The sequence below is a fragment of the Dendrobium catenatum genome, unplaced genomic scaffold, assembly GCF_001605985.2.
Source record: "Dendrobium catenatum unplaced genomic scaffold, ASM160598v2 fragScaff_scaffold_849, whole genome shotgun sequence".
Taxonomy (NCBI): domain Eukaryota; kingdom Viridiplantae; phylum Streptophyta; class Magnoliopsida; order Asparagales; family Orchidaceae; genus Dendrobium; species Dendrobium catenatum.
This window is the reverse complement of record NW_021319311.1, coordinates 36,339-51,732: the sequence shown is the minus strand read 5'-3', so window position 1 is coordinate 51,732 and position 15,394 is coordinate 36,339. Positions and strand designations below refer to the sequence as shown.

Below are 15,394 nucleotides of genomic sequence, written 5' to 3'. Positions count from 1 at the left end.
TGTCGCCAAAGGAGCGGAGTCGGACAACCAGGAAGGATCCGAAGAAGCAAAGGGAGAAAGTTACGATCACAGCCAACGAAGCCTCTGTTGTCGCCTCCGATCAAAACGTCGTCACTTTCGATCTGCAGGAGGAGAAAGTCGCTGGAGGGGCGAAGTCGAACAATAGTGAAGAGGCCGAAGAAGCGGCTTCGGTCTCTTCTTTAACGTCGAGAGGGATCGTGTGTGAGGTGACATCGAGTCGTGCGTAGACTGTGCGGAGCACGTCGTCAATACGACGGGTTCGTGGCCGGACGGGTAGGTAGGATTTTATATATATATATATTTTTTCTTTTGTTTTTTCGATACAGAGGTCAACATATTTGCACTCAAGCTCCTTTGTGTCATTGCAAAATGCATCATGTGATCGCTCTGTTGTCATGATTAATTGTGATTTCATCTCTACACCTTCCTCATCTGCGTTTACAACTAACCACTTGCATCCTGATCGCAATCACAACATTTTTCATCTTCCGTTTATCCTACACGTGCTTGGCTCTATGCAATTGTGATCAGTCATGTATCCTTTGCATGCGTAATGTCCTTGCTACTCACGAGCCTAAGTCCTCTTCCATTGCCTAGCAACTAATCCATTCTAATGTTGACCCATCACACATAGAGCTATCGAAGTGGGTGTCCAATGCACACCATCTTCATCATGTATTTCCCTGCCTACTTCATATTTGCTCCACTCAAGTTGTGTTGCACTTTAAATCCTTGCCAAGCCTTGGTGTCAACCATCTCCTTTTTTAACCCTCACTCGTGTGCACAACCATACTCAACCTTTGGCCCACTACCGTCCATCAACCTATGTCTGCAACTCCCAACATGATTTTCTTAGGTGATTTCCTATTATTTCCCCCTCTAGCACATAAACCATGCACAAGCTTTGTAAATTGTCAATTTTGTATGCTCTCATCGCTCCCTAATTGGCCTAACAAGCATCTCTTTCTTGAGAAATGCCTTGAGCAATCGCTCTACTGTTTTGATTGATCATGAAAGTTGCCAACATGCTTCCATACAACTGAACTTCTTTGGATCATTACATCCAACATGTGATCCAAGTCAATTTGATTTAAAATTTTTGGTGATTCCTTATTACCTCATAGAAACCTGACTTCAATTTTTGAAACTATTCATCGATCTTTATTATTTATTATTTGGACAACCCCTTGACGATTGCATCGAATAGTTTTTTTTTTAGACCTTCAATGGCTATCATGTAACCTTTAACTCACCTTTGTGATCCCTATACCACCGTAAGTTTTTAGTAAGCACTTATATTCGAGGCATACTGATAGGAAATACTTGAGATCAAGTATTTCCTATACGCCTCTGATGCAACTCTCCAAGCAAGTTGCTTTCCCGCACAGGAAAACAGTGAAAAACAGTGGAAAAATGGAGAAAAACTGAGAGAAAACGTAGGAAAACAATAGCAAACGATTGTTTTCCACTAGTAGATGCAAGAAACAAGTAAGATACAATTTTCCTTCGATTCGAGAGGAAGGAAAAACTCTCCAAATCTCTAGCCGTAGTCTAGAGCCCAAGAACAAGAAAACCTAGATCTCAAGAAAATATTCAAATGCAAGGTAACCCTAATTCCCCCTCATCTCTCTAATTAAACATGAAAGGAGGATTACAAAAGACCTAATTACCCCTTCTAAATCAAAATTTCCCTCCCAAAAGACTCCAAGTGGGCCCCCTGAGTTTTCCGCCCCCTCCCTGTTCGCCTGGCTTCCGCCGGGTGAAGACCAGGACCGGTCTAGGTTGGACCGGTCCAGCCGGCTCAGGTGCCGGCCTAACACATAAATCATGTGTTTCCTATTATGATTCATCTGATAAGCATTATTATGCTAATGGATATTATAAATCATGCTTTTCTAATAGCAATGCTTAAAATAGCAAGAAGACAAATTATATAGTTCATATCATGAGATTAATCAAATCATGATGATCTTGTATATTTGCATCCTCGATATCAGAGTCCTAATAGATCGTATCATGATAATCATACATACTCACATCAACGATATCCTGATCTTGATAGATCTTATCGTGATGGCCATAGGCACTCTCATCTCCATTATTTCCCATCCAAAGCCAAACCATCTGTCTTCATAAATCTTCTCCAATCAATCTAGGCCTCATTATGAAATATTTAATGCTAAATTAGATCATTGCCCTGTGAAAATAAGTAAGGCTCAAGTTATTTCTTTATCTAATTACTTTAATATCAACTTCATTTTGTCCATTATCTCCCATCCTCATGTGGCTGAGCTCAAATGTGATGATGTGGTTAAGCTTAACATTACATTTGAAGATGGGTTTGAGCTATAGCTTGCTTAGGTGATCTTACCAGAGAATGATGCTGCACTTAAGTATAATTGGACTTTCAATCGCTATTATTGCTTCACAGCCTCTATAGGTGTGGATACAAGTTGTTCATCTACTGCTGCTTGCTCTGTTACTGATTGACTTTGTCTTTCCAATCCTTCCACCTTCAAATTGTCCTATTGGTCCTCATACAAAGTTGAAAAATATATGGAGATCCAAATTCTCTACCAACCTTTGAGATTGTTATGTAGGATTTTACTTAGTTCCCTGTAGTATTGTTGGCTATTCACTTGTGCTGATTTCATTCATATTTCCACCATTGTCATAACTATATTGTCTTGATAATTTCACCCAGATTATTGAATTGATGTAGTATATACATTGATGTATAGAGCCAAAGCCCCTAGATCCTTTAATTCGTGACCAATTTCCTATTGTTGCTGCCATTTGTGATACACATCCTCCATTTCCTCCACCACCACAATGCCACAACTTACTAACTTGTTTGTGAAGATTTTTTTTTTTGGCTCAGGTAATTGATTTGGGATCATATTGCTTGAAAGAATCTTAGTCATCCAATTCTTCTCCAAATTGATCTTTGCCACATCCATTTTATTTTTGCAAATGTTTTAATTATCTAATAAGGGTACATTGTTTCTTATCTTACATGTCTAATGTATGTATAATAAGAACCCTTTTTTAATTTTTAATTTTTATTTATTATTATTTTTTGTATAATAAGAACCCTTCTATACATATATAGTTTGCCGTAGTGTTGTAGGATTATCAATAATTTGATTAATGAAGTATTGAAGTTTGTTTCTCCCTACCTCTCTCTCTCTCTCTCTCCCCTCTCATCTGTCTTTCTTCCATCGTTGTATGTTATTACAAGGGAGGGAGTTTGAGAGTTGAAGCTCCATAGAACGAAAGATAGAGAGGAGGTTGAAGGGAGAAAATATCTTATAAGATAACAATTGTTTATTTTTCCTATTTAAATTCTAAATAGTTTTAAAGAAATTACATTGAAACAATTTAAAGAGCATAATATGAATACCCCTTAAATATGGCTACCAATAAAGCCAAAAATTCTATTCACGCCACTGATATAACACATTAGTTTTGATTAGATGATCGCCATCACGTAAAATGCTATACCTACAATATTATATAAAAATTAATAAGTTTTAATATCATTTTGCATCTTCTCTTCGTTGAATATTTATTCACTTTGGCTTCACTGAACCTGTTGTTTGTTTAGGAAACATTTCAACTTAGTTTTTCTGTTGCATGTATATAGCAGTTCTATATGGATGCAATCCAGATGTATGCGTGCGTATCAATTTATGTTGTACCCTTGCATGTCATTCTGTGGGTATATCCTCTATAATTACGTGTTCATGCTTGTGTACTTTTTCTATTATGGCATGAATACAAATGTTTACATTTTTTCATTAGTGTCTAAGTGTGGAGATGGCTACTATCTAGGGAAGATTGCATATCTTATGCTTAGGTGATTGTGCCAAAGCTCAAATTCGATTAAAGTGAGGTGGGATGGCCTAGGTGGAAAGCAATATTGACAGAGTGAATAGTAATGGCACCACTATCACCTCAACTTGAGTCAGCCATTGAAAATTTTTTGAGATAAGGGTTGGATCAGCATCAAATTAGCCCATTCTATACATAATGTCACCGATTACACGACAAATAAAAAGCTCAATGCTACTAATCATATGACATCTATATTTTGCCTTATAGGTCTACTTCTTGCCTCCCTCTTCCACTTCATGGATTATTTCTACTTATCACAGACGAGCATTCATACAATAAATAATAGTAATTAAAATATGTTCGGATAGAGTAATGATAGTCGACAACAAGTATTAAAGTGTTTTGACCAAGCATGTTTAAGTTAAAGAAACTTGGAGACATGACCATGCAACGGAAAATACATTAAGATTGGTTAAGAAATCCTCCAATATATTGATGGCAGGAAGGAATGATAAGTTGTCAGCTCGAACTCTTTTGTGTTTTTCTTTACTCCATTCAACTGCTCCACTTAGTTCCCAAAGCTCTTTCTCTCACACTCACACTCAAGTTTACTAGCCTGTTGTAGTTAGCAATTCTCTAATGGTTATTAGCATATTCTAAATTGGGTGGCCTAATAAGAAGTGGATCACTGAATATTCACTGGAAACTTTGAAAAGCAACAAGTTTTTAATACTTTAATGATAAATTGCATCAGTAGAAGCCTGTAACAACGAAAGATAGAAGTCTCATCATTATTATCATTAACGATAGAAGTCACATCATTATTAACATTAGCTTAATCTTAAAAATATAGGATTTGCTTCATGAATACCCATTATTTATTAATGTATGAGATGCTCAATTTATTCATTGCAAAGCTATTTATATAAATTTAAGTCAAATTCATTTTGTAGGTGCATTTTTATTTTTATATATCCAAACACTCTAATTTTTAAAACTGATTTATCCTAAATAAATGTTATTATATATTCTTTTCTTCAGTACTTTGATTCAATTCTAATTGGCATGGGGGAATTTCCTCAACTTCTCATTTGAGAAGTCCATGATCCGCTTGGCATATCTTAGCATTTTGAACGGATTTTCAAATCCACTCAAATAGTGCACACAAGTCATCATGCGGCCAACCTTGTTGTTTGATCAAATAACAACTAGTACAACTGGTTGACACTTAACCCAAATCTACTTGTCAAGCTGATACATCGTGGAAGTGAAAATAGTAAGTAAAAGAGAAGAAAAATGTAGGAACACCAAGATATGGCTGATTTTTGTATTATATCTTCAATAATAAAGCAAGATACAATTGATATACTATTCGAGTGGTAGATCAGTTCTGTCACAAATCCTAGATGCTGATAAGGACTTACAATACACTAGGAAAATAAAACTCAACAATACCATAAACTAAACTCTAGACAACTTCCCCTTAAATAGCCCTAAAATAGAATAACATAAATAGAACATTCATAATCAGCATAAATATAATTTAGGAAACATTCCTAAATAATTAGGCCCTTCCTAATTAGCCTAAACATAATTTAGGAAATCTTCGTAATCAATTAGCAGCATAAAAATCTTCTAGTTTTTTCCCTTTCTGACATAGTGAATATTAACTTTCTTGGGCCCCACAAGGGGGCCGAAACCCCCTCCCTGTTGTTGCTCTGGTTCCTGCCTAGCAGTTTTGTTCGTTTCGGCCGGTCTGGGCAGGGTGACTGGCTCCTGCCCTCTGGCGTAAAAATACCCCCCTCCCAAAGAGCCACCTTATCATCAAGTTGGAAAGATGGAAATTGCTGCTTCATCCTCTTGTATGACTCCTATGTGGCATGATGGTCAGGTATATTCTTTCATTTTATCAACACTTTCTTGATCCATCCCTTTTCCTGTCGTACCCTTTCCAACTCCAATGGCTCCAACACCACCTTCAAATCCTCTTTCAATGTCACAGGTAACTCTGAACTGGATACATGATCACCGATAACTCTTCTTAACTATGACACGTGGAACACCGGATGTATAGTAGCGGTCGTTGGTAATTTCAATCGATAAGCCATTGCTCTAATCCTCTTCAGTATCTCTTAGGGACTAAAGTACCTCGGGGCCAGCTTCTCGTTTCTCTTGTTAGCTACTATCTTTTGTTTGTAGGGACGAAGCTTCAAGTATACCTTATCACTTATCTTAAAGTGCCCGTCCTTCGTGCGCCCATCATCCTGCTTCTTTATGATTTGTTGAGCCCTCAACAATGCCTTTTTTAATTCAATCAGCACCATATCCCTCTCCTCCAAGTATTGCTCCATCGACGAGATTGGTGTGCTACTCTGCCTAAAGTGCACCTAGTGAGATGGATCCCTCCATACAACACTTTAAAAGGAGTCATCCGTGAAGCCAAATAATATGAAGTGTTGTACTAGTACTCCGCCCATGCCAGCAACTTGGCCTATAGTCGAGGTGTCTCTGAAACAAAACATCGCAGGTAAGTCTCTAGGTTCCTGCTTACCACCTCTATATGCCCAACCGTCTTAGGGTCGTAAGCGGTGCTCCTCTTCAATACTATCCATTGCATCCTGAACAACTCCCTCAAAAAATGACTAAGAAATACCTTATCTTGATCGGACACTATAGATTTCGATATCCCATGCAATTAGACCACTTCTCTGATGAATGTTGTTGCCACCGTTACTACTGTGTACAAATGTCGTAGGGTAATAAAATGAGCATATGCTCAGTATATCCACCACCACCAAAATCATTGTAAACCCATCAAACCTGGGTAGCCCATTAATAAAATCCATGGTGGCCTCCTACACGTTCTCTGGAAGAGCTATATGTTGCAGTTACCTTTCTGGAACTATAGCCATGTATTTGATTCTCTGACGCACCTCACATCTAGCCATCATCTCTTCCACATCCTTATGCATCTCCTTCCAATACAACTCCACCGCCAACCTCTTGTATATCTTCTGCACCCCTGAATGACCCTCAACCATGCTCTCGTGGAACTCCTACAAAAGGTGAGGAATATTGACCAAGGTTTGTGGCAACACAAATCTCCTATAGTACAACAGTCTCTCCCCCTCTAGGAAATAGCTAGGGTGGCTACTCTCATCCCTCATTAGATTTGTCCTAATCCCCTTCAGCTCCTCGTCAAGGACATCTTTCATAATGGGAGCTTTTTTGGTCCAGCTAAACTTCTCTGCCCAGCGCCCAATGTGAAATAGGTAGATTCATCACCCCTTAGCAATAAGTTGGCGAGGTCTAAAAGCAATAAACCAGAGGTAGAAGCACCCAGCTCTCTACACAAAGAGTAAGAATGTGATGATTTAAGGACTTAAATTTCACATTATTTGTTTGGCATTCTGATAGGAAATGATGATGGGTCTTCCAATCTATTTTGAGTATTATATCAAACTCGATCAAAGGAAAGATGGTTAGGGAACATGGGAAGTTTCTATGCTAGAAGACCAAACCATCATGCACACGTAATGAAACATTTACCTTAACTTTAGTTGACAACTCGAAATTAGGTTTGTCAATGCCAATCTTGTTTTTTGCTCAGCTCATACGAACTTGCGTATAATCTATGGTTAGGACTAGTTTGGCTGATTAAATGGAAGGCCAAGCAATATGCGCACGGTAAAGATTGCATTGAATATGTTTTTTTTTTTTTTTTGGTTAAAAGTTAGAATTTGGGTGGTTGCAGCATCTTTTGAAATTAAGATAGTGGAAAATATGCTTGAGATAGTTTTTGCCAGATGTACCATGACAATCGATGGGGGAGTTGGTATAGAAGGATTTGGGATGAAAGTGGGTAATATGACTAGAATTTGTGCAAATAAGATATGAAAAAAATAGAGTTCACTTCTCATATAGGAGTGAATGGGGATGGATAATTCATAAAGACAACCCCTAATTGTTAGATAACGTTATTGATGATTATTGTATGCTGATATTTAAGTATATTTAAGGTGCTGAGTTTTGCACTATCCTACCGATTAGAATTTTGATAGAATGCAGATCGCTATGTTTTCTTTTTTAATGTATATACAAACTTCATGAAGTTTTTTCTATCTCTGTTCTGTTGTTTGCATGGATGACTTCTTCAATAGTTCAGTTTGTGATCTTTTCTGTAAGCAAATACTAGTCTATGTTCTTTCAGTGGCGATATAGATTTTGTTTGCTGACAAGTAAATCTGCTTGTAATTTCAATTTTTAATAGGTTACGGTTGAAAAGATTGAAGCTCTCATGGAGTTAGCACAGCTGAAGCGTGAATACCAGATGCTACATGAGTATGAATTTTACTACTCTCTTTAGAAAACTGTAATGACGGTGCTGTACGTGTGTTAGTTTCATAAATATTACCTCAAATAAAAGAGGCATCTTTTATTTTTGTTTGGAGCCTGAAATGCAACTTCATGTGACTATAACAGAAGCTTTAATGTTTCTTTTCACTTTCTTAATTTAAAAGTCTTACTAGCGTATGACTGTCTTTTGCACTGTTGTAGAAGAGCACAGTTTAGCTTCTTTATTAATGTCTGATCTTTACACGGCCTCTATGACCTATAGTACAAATGTCACCATTGTTAAGGAAGAGATGGAGATTTGACTTGGCTCATCACTGGATGCATTAAGGAAAATAAGATTCAGAAGAGAGTTCCAATGATGAACACATCTGGCAACTATGAAGGAATAATCTCGGACCCAAAAAACGGGTAGATTGAGATGACACCTTGCAATCAAGAGTCCAAGCTAACCAGTAGAGCTCTTTAAACACAATTGAAAATAAAATATCCAGAAGTCATTTAGCCTTCGAAGACCTTGTAGAGTTGTCATTATTACCTACTAATTAGTGTTAATGAAGAGGAGTTGAATGATTTTTCTAATCCCTTTGATGAAGCTAGGACAATTTTGGGATCATCTCCCCCAAAACTCCATGAGCTCAATTGCGCCTAAAATACTAATCCTTTTGAATTTTGCAAGCAAGAAAAGATTCATCAGTATTGATAGATTTTCAAATCCATTTAGCGAGTAGAGAACTGTTGAAATATAAATGGCTGAATAACCATCAAATTTCTTAGGTTTACAAGTTTTGTTCCAGTTAATAAGATGAAAATTCCTATCATCAGTACTCCCTTTCTAGAAGAAATTTTTCCCAATAGAATGAAGTTTCCATATCATCCAAGAAGGATCCCAAAATTAGGAAAAAAATAAATACGAAGGGCGGTAATAACAAAGGCTTCACATTTCTTCATCTTTATTGGAGAACTTTATCCTGGTTGCTTTCTTTTATTTTCTCAGTTGATCATTGGATTTTTATATATTATACTATTTTGATAATATCAAAACTATCCTTGTCCAAGTTTTCTAGGATGAAAAATCATATTCGGGGGTTGATGGTCTGTGTTTCCCTTGACAGTCTGTTTTGTGAATCATCTATTTTGTGCCCTTATTTAATGAAAAAATATCTGCTTTTCTATGGATCGAGCTTTATCCCTCAATGCTCTTGGCAATCTTGGAGGAGTTGCTTGTCAAACATTCACTGTTTTTTATTTGTGAAAATTGCAGCAGGCATGTTATGAAGTGTGATCATTTGTCAGCTGATAGTTTTGATAAAAGTACCACTTTCCGTGAACGCATAGGGACGCTTACAAACTTTTCTAAGAAAACATCTTGGAAGCGTTGGATGAGCAAAGATTATGGTACAAGTGACAGTAATGTTAAAGTTAGTTCTGAAAACAATGCGACTGCCAATGAGAACCATTCCATGGATTTTGCCAGGTTTGTAACATTACTGGTTTTGCAACAGTATGTTCCATTGTTGAGTTCTTCTGAACTTTCTGCTGCATTGACGTATTACTTTTAATTTTACTGCATTGCTGGATGAAGATGGTGAATGTTTATTCTATTCATTATGGAGATGATTGTTTGAAAGGCTGTTTTTTTCATTGTTAGTAAAGAAGGAGATGAATAAAATAATTTCTAACATGGTTCTTTCTTCAAATAATGTGTTTTTTATTTATTTTTCTAGGATAGTGTAGAAATTGTTGGCATATTTCTCTGGTTTACTCGTTCTGCTAAGTTGTGATACCTGATATTTTACAGCTCAAACACCTTAATAGTAGGCCTTTTTTTTAGAAGTAGAGCTTGAAAACTTCAAAGCATAATTATGGAGTATTGTTTTGGGGGTAGGAGATATCATGTGATTGGGGGTTTAAGCCATTGACTTTGGTAAATTAAAATTTTCCTCCACGCCAGGACTCCTATTGTTTCCTCATATTTTCCTCTTTATGTGTTAGCTTTCTTTATGATGGAGGACAATCATGAAAGAACTAGAAAATATATTAACAAAGGTTAATGAACTAGAGTAAAGATTATGTAAAAGTAGCTCTAAGATGTGTGCTTGAATAATGGCATGGCATTCTTGAAGAGTTTCAATCGAGATGCAAATGAGAAAATGATCAAAATGATCCATCAACTCTTTGTGAGGGACCAAAATAGTCTCCAACTATTTTAAGGGACCAATTTGGTTCCTCAACTCCTCCAAATGGGATTTTTTTAGTTCTGCCGTCAATTTTAAATGGAAAAGTGAGATGGATGCGAGGGTATTATCAGAATAAGCAAAGAATGTTTTAAGATATCGTCCCATAGTAGAGCAGTGTATTGTGAATCCTTAAGGCGCAACCAACCCTGTAGTCATGCATCCGATTGCATCTCGAAGTGTGGATTGCATCAATCCCATAGTCCATCCCCAGAGCAGTGATCACGTCGATCCCATAGCCCCGCAGCATCAATCCCGCAGTCGATCTTAGCGTCCGTTGATCGCAATTGATTTGGTCAAAGAAGCATGCCAACGGAAGAAAGATGGCTACCTTCACAACTAGCAAGCTCTCGTTGTCGTCGTTACTTCCAATCGAACAGGCGAACGACGAAGTGTGATTTTAGATTTAACAAGAAGGAATGTCATCGAAGGAGACAAAGAAGTTATTTAGCTACTCGTTCAAATCTCTCATCGTCACGCGAAGGATGCGAAGTCGAAGAGCGACGAACATTGAAGAAGGGGAAAAGCAAACCTAGTAGGGCTGCAAACAAACCGAGCCGAGCAGAGTATGTGAGTGTTCATGTTTGTGTTCATTTAATATCAGCTTGCTCAAGTTTGGTTCATGTTTGTTCGAGCTTTATTGCTTTTGTTCATGTTTGGTTCATTTAAATTAATGAGTGTTCATGTTCGGTTCATGTTCAGTTCATGTTCGTTCGTTTAGTGCTTATCGAGCTTGTTCGCGAACATATTTAACGAATTTTTTTAACTATCAAACAAACACGTTCATGAACATATCTATGAACAACACATTTATAATAAAAGCAATTATCTTTGTAACAAAGGCAATGATTATTTATATTTATTAATTAATTTAAATTTTAATTATACTATTTATATTGATTATTTGGTGACAATAATTAGAATTAATAATTTTAAATATAATAAAATTATAATTTGACAACTTCTGTAAATGTCATAATAGGAATAACTAAAAATTTTAATTATTAAAACTAAATTTATTTATAATTTTTTTTATTAAAGGAAAGTTTAATAAATTTTTTTACAAAAATTATAATCCATAAAATTACTTTATTAAATATTTTAATTAAAAAAAAACAAATAACCCTCATACTTAACACCATCAACTCTATCATTTGATGGTAGGACCAAAAATTCCCATTTTAGGAGTTGAGGGACCAATTTGGCCTCTCAAAATAGCTGAGGATCATTTTGGTCTCTCATAAAAAGTTAAGGGACCATTTTGATCTTTTTCTCAAATAGAAATTTTGTTCTTGTAAAAAATTGTCTTATATAACTTATAATACATTATATTTAGATACAGAATAAATAACAAATCACTAAAAGACTAATTAGTTTAATCACAGACTAAAGTAATCCTAACAAAAATTAACTCATAATACATTCTGTAGCAGCTTGCAACCCATGATATGATCATTTATCGTGCAACATATTTGATGCATGCTAATGTGATGGAATGGACTTAGAAGCTGTCTAATGAACAGACTAGGAATAAATTAACATGAAGATAACAAACTGTGCAGATTATGAAAATAGTTTAAATAAACTCATTTTTTGGAGAATGCAAAATTTAAATTTGTAGATCATCTTTCTTAAGAGTCAAAGAAGATATTTTCTAAATTTTTTGTTGATTGATTGTAGATTACTTTTTAAAAATAACCTTTTTAAATTTTAATAGCAATAGATAAGACTAGTTGCCATTGTGGTTCAACATGATCCTTATAATGTATTTTAGGCAGTGCAGGAAAACGGGAAAAAGAAAAACAAGCATTGAAATTGAACTATTGGCAACTATGTATTCAATCTAAGAATCATATATGGGTCTTCGGGTTTAAACATAAGTTCACAGTCAATTTTTGGCTATTTGAGGTGATAAGTTGGAGATTTGCCGAGATCTTTGAATCAGAACCTAATTCCTGTAACTTCAATCTGGCTAAATTGGTATAGTTCAATCATGGTCTGATATGAACATATTTATATTTTATATTTTTAATTTTTATCAGTTCAGGCTATCTTGTACTTGGGCGTGATTTTGTTAACATACTGCTTTGAATTGATTTAAATTGATTTAATAGAGTAAAATTATTCTCCATGGTTTTTATGTTTGGCCACTTTTTGGAAAGATTGCGTGTAAATGACATAATTTGTCCTAGATAGATGGATTGATGTGATTTTTATGACGTGTTGAGTAATGCAATTGTTAAAGTTCTGTGGCATGTTAGTCAGTTTTCCTAGTGGTTGCTCAGACATTATATTTGCAGGTTAAAAGTTGAAAATGCAGCCCTTCAAGAAAGCATGTTGCATTTGGAGCATCTTACTTCTTCAATTCACCGACTTCATGTCTCAATTTTAAAGGTTTGTTTGAATTCACACTAATAAGGTCAACATTTTGAAGCATGCAATGTGAACAAATTAAGCTAAAGCAACCTTAGCTTAAGCTACTTTTGGGCTTCCATGTTGATTTAGCTTGAGTTAAATTTGTGTGCGTGGAACAAAAGTATCAAAATTATTTCAACTATACTTTATTCAATTTATTGGTAAACTAAGGGTTCGTTTGGGACAGCTTTCTTAATACTTTTTAAATCAATATTTTAGTTAAAAATTTACTTGAATTAGAATTTTTTGTACTAAAAAACAGTTTTAAAAAGCAATGAGACAACTGTCCCAAATGAAGCCTAAGCATGGATTTAGCTGCAAAGCTTCTACTCCATATGGTGCAGGTAAGGGATGATTCTGCGTCGATTGGTTACTCTGAAAGTTTGGAGTCCTTAAAAAGCATAATGGAAGAAGCAAACCAGGTGAAGACTGCTCTGGGTAGCTCACTCCCAGTTAGCTGGTCTGCAGACCCTACAGTTGCCGCCTTTACATATGATAGTCTCTCCGAGCCGCCGGGTGGTTCGTCGGAGGAACGAAGGAGTGATCGGGTGGTTTGCACATCAGAATTTGAAATGGTGGAGCTCCTGATTTTAGCTGCACAGTTCTTCAAGGAGAAGATTGCCATAAATACTATCTCCTGATCGGAATATTTAACTGTATATAGTATAGTGTCCTTTCATCACTGATGGTTTCTCCTTTCCGTATGCTGTATGAGCTGTAAATTATGTGTGCTGTTAAGTAGTCAATTACGACTTCATTTGGGACGATTTTTTTGTTATTTCTTAAAGCAGCTTTTTAATACAAACACTTCAATTTTTTACTAAAAAATTGCTTTAAGAAGCAATAAGAAAGCTGTCTCAAACAAAGCCTACGTTTCGATTATAACAATTTTTTTATTGCTTTCTAAAATAATTTTTTAATACAAAATTTTTTTGTACTAAAAAATTATTTTAAGAAACAATAAGAAAATTATCCCTAACAAAATCTTAGTAGCTCAGTCACATGCCATTGAAAGCATTGGTTGTAGTTTTGTTTAGTTTTGTCTTACCTTTCTGGTTGGATTGTATACTGAAAGATTGAGTCAAACAAACATTTAAAAGATGAAAAATAAAAATTCAATTAAAGGCTACAGATTCATTATCGACTTTGTTCCTGTTATTTCGTTCATTTTCCAGTAATCTGAACAAAGCCTTCGGTTGTTCATTGTTGCTGGTGAGTAGAACTTTTTTATTTACTGATTATTGTAACATAGATGATGGCCATTAAAAGATAAGCATAATATTAAGTTGTGTTACAAATACAAAAAATATCTTTTGAAGGAAGTTTTTATTGGAGGAGATTTAAATGGACATATTGATAGAGAAGTAGATGTTTTTAAAACATTCATGATGAATATGTGTTTGATATGAGAAATGATTTTGGCAAGATTATATTAGATTTTTGTTTAGCTTATGATTTTTTAATTAATAATATATTATTTAAGAAAAGGAATGAGCAGTTCATCACTTATAAAAATGGTTATAGTATAATTCAGATTGATTATTTTCTTATAAGAAAGTTAGATCGTTTATATTGTAAGATTCTAAAAATTTTTAGTAAAAATGTATGTACTCAACATCGATTATTAGTTTTAAGTTTTAAGATAAAGAATCAGAAAATAAAAAATAAAGTAAAATGATATTCTAGGATTAGATTGGGGCAATTAAAGAATATTAACAAAAATATTTTTGAGAGTAAGATTTTAAATTTTAAGATTTTAACTATGCATGAGGATGTTAATGTTATGTGGGAAAAAGTGACTAGTGATATAAGAATACTACAAAAGATGTATTTGGAGTTTCAAAGGGAAAAACTCATAATAGGAAAAATAATTGGTGGTGGAATTCAAATGTACAAGGTAAGATTAAAATAAAAAGATTTGTTATAAAAATTGATTTAATTATAAAAATTTTGATAATTGGGAAAGATATAAAAAGACACAAGGAATCTAAGAAAGTAATATGGGATGCAAAGACTTTAGCTTTTAGTGATTTATATAATAGAATAGATATTAATGAGGGAGAAAGATATATGTATAAGTTAGCCAAACAAAAAGATATGAGTAGTAAGGATTTAAGTGAAGTGTATTAAGGATGAAGATTAAAAAGTACTTTTATTAAAAGAAGGTATTCAATAAGGTGGATGAGATATTTTACTATACTTTTTAATGAAGAATGTGTAAATATGATTGACTGTAGTGATCGTAGCACCCTAAATGAAAATAAAGATTTCTATTTTTATCAGCGTATTAGTAAAATCGAAGTTAAAGATGTTTTAAAGAAAATGAAGGGTGGAAAAGCTGTTGGACCTGATGATATTCCAATAGAGGTGTGGAAATGCTTAGGAGATGAAGGAATTTCTTGGCTTATTAAACTTTTTAATACTCTTTTGAAGACTAAAATCATGTCAAATGAATGGTGAATGTGTGTGTTAATTCATGCTTTTAAGAATAAAAGTGATGCACAAGATTGTTCGAATTATAGGGGAATTAA

General features: G+C 34.8%; 1 protein-coding gene across 9 annotated transcripts in view; it reads left to right on the top strand.

The window, feature by feature from the left end:
* LOC110098326 (myosin-2 heavy chain) overlaps positions 1-14,003 on the top strand; it is a 74,723-nt gene extending 60,720 nt beyond the window's left edge. For 8 of the 9 annotated variants that reach the window (XM_028696878.1, XM_020825134.2, XM_020825132.2 and 5 more), the window contains 4 exons: positions 8,129-8,199; positions 9,476-9,688; positions 12,749-12,842; positions 13,208-14,003. In XM_028696878.1, coding sequence (XP_028552711.1) covers positions 8,129-8,199; positions 9,476-9,688; positions 12,749-12,842; positions 13,208-13,504 — 675 coding nt within the window. In that variant the 3' untranslated portion in view covers positions 13,505-14,003. The remainder of the gene's footprint in view (positions 1-8,128; positions 8,200-9,475; positions 9,689-12,748; positions 12,843-13,207) is intronic. The other variant, XM_020825135.2, reaches the window with a different exon arrangement.
* Positions 14,004-15,394: the final 1,391 nt, after the last annotated feature.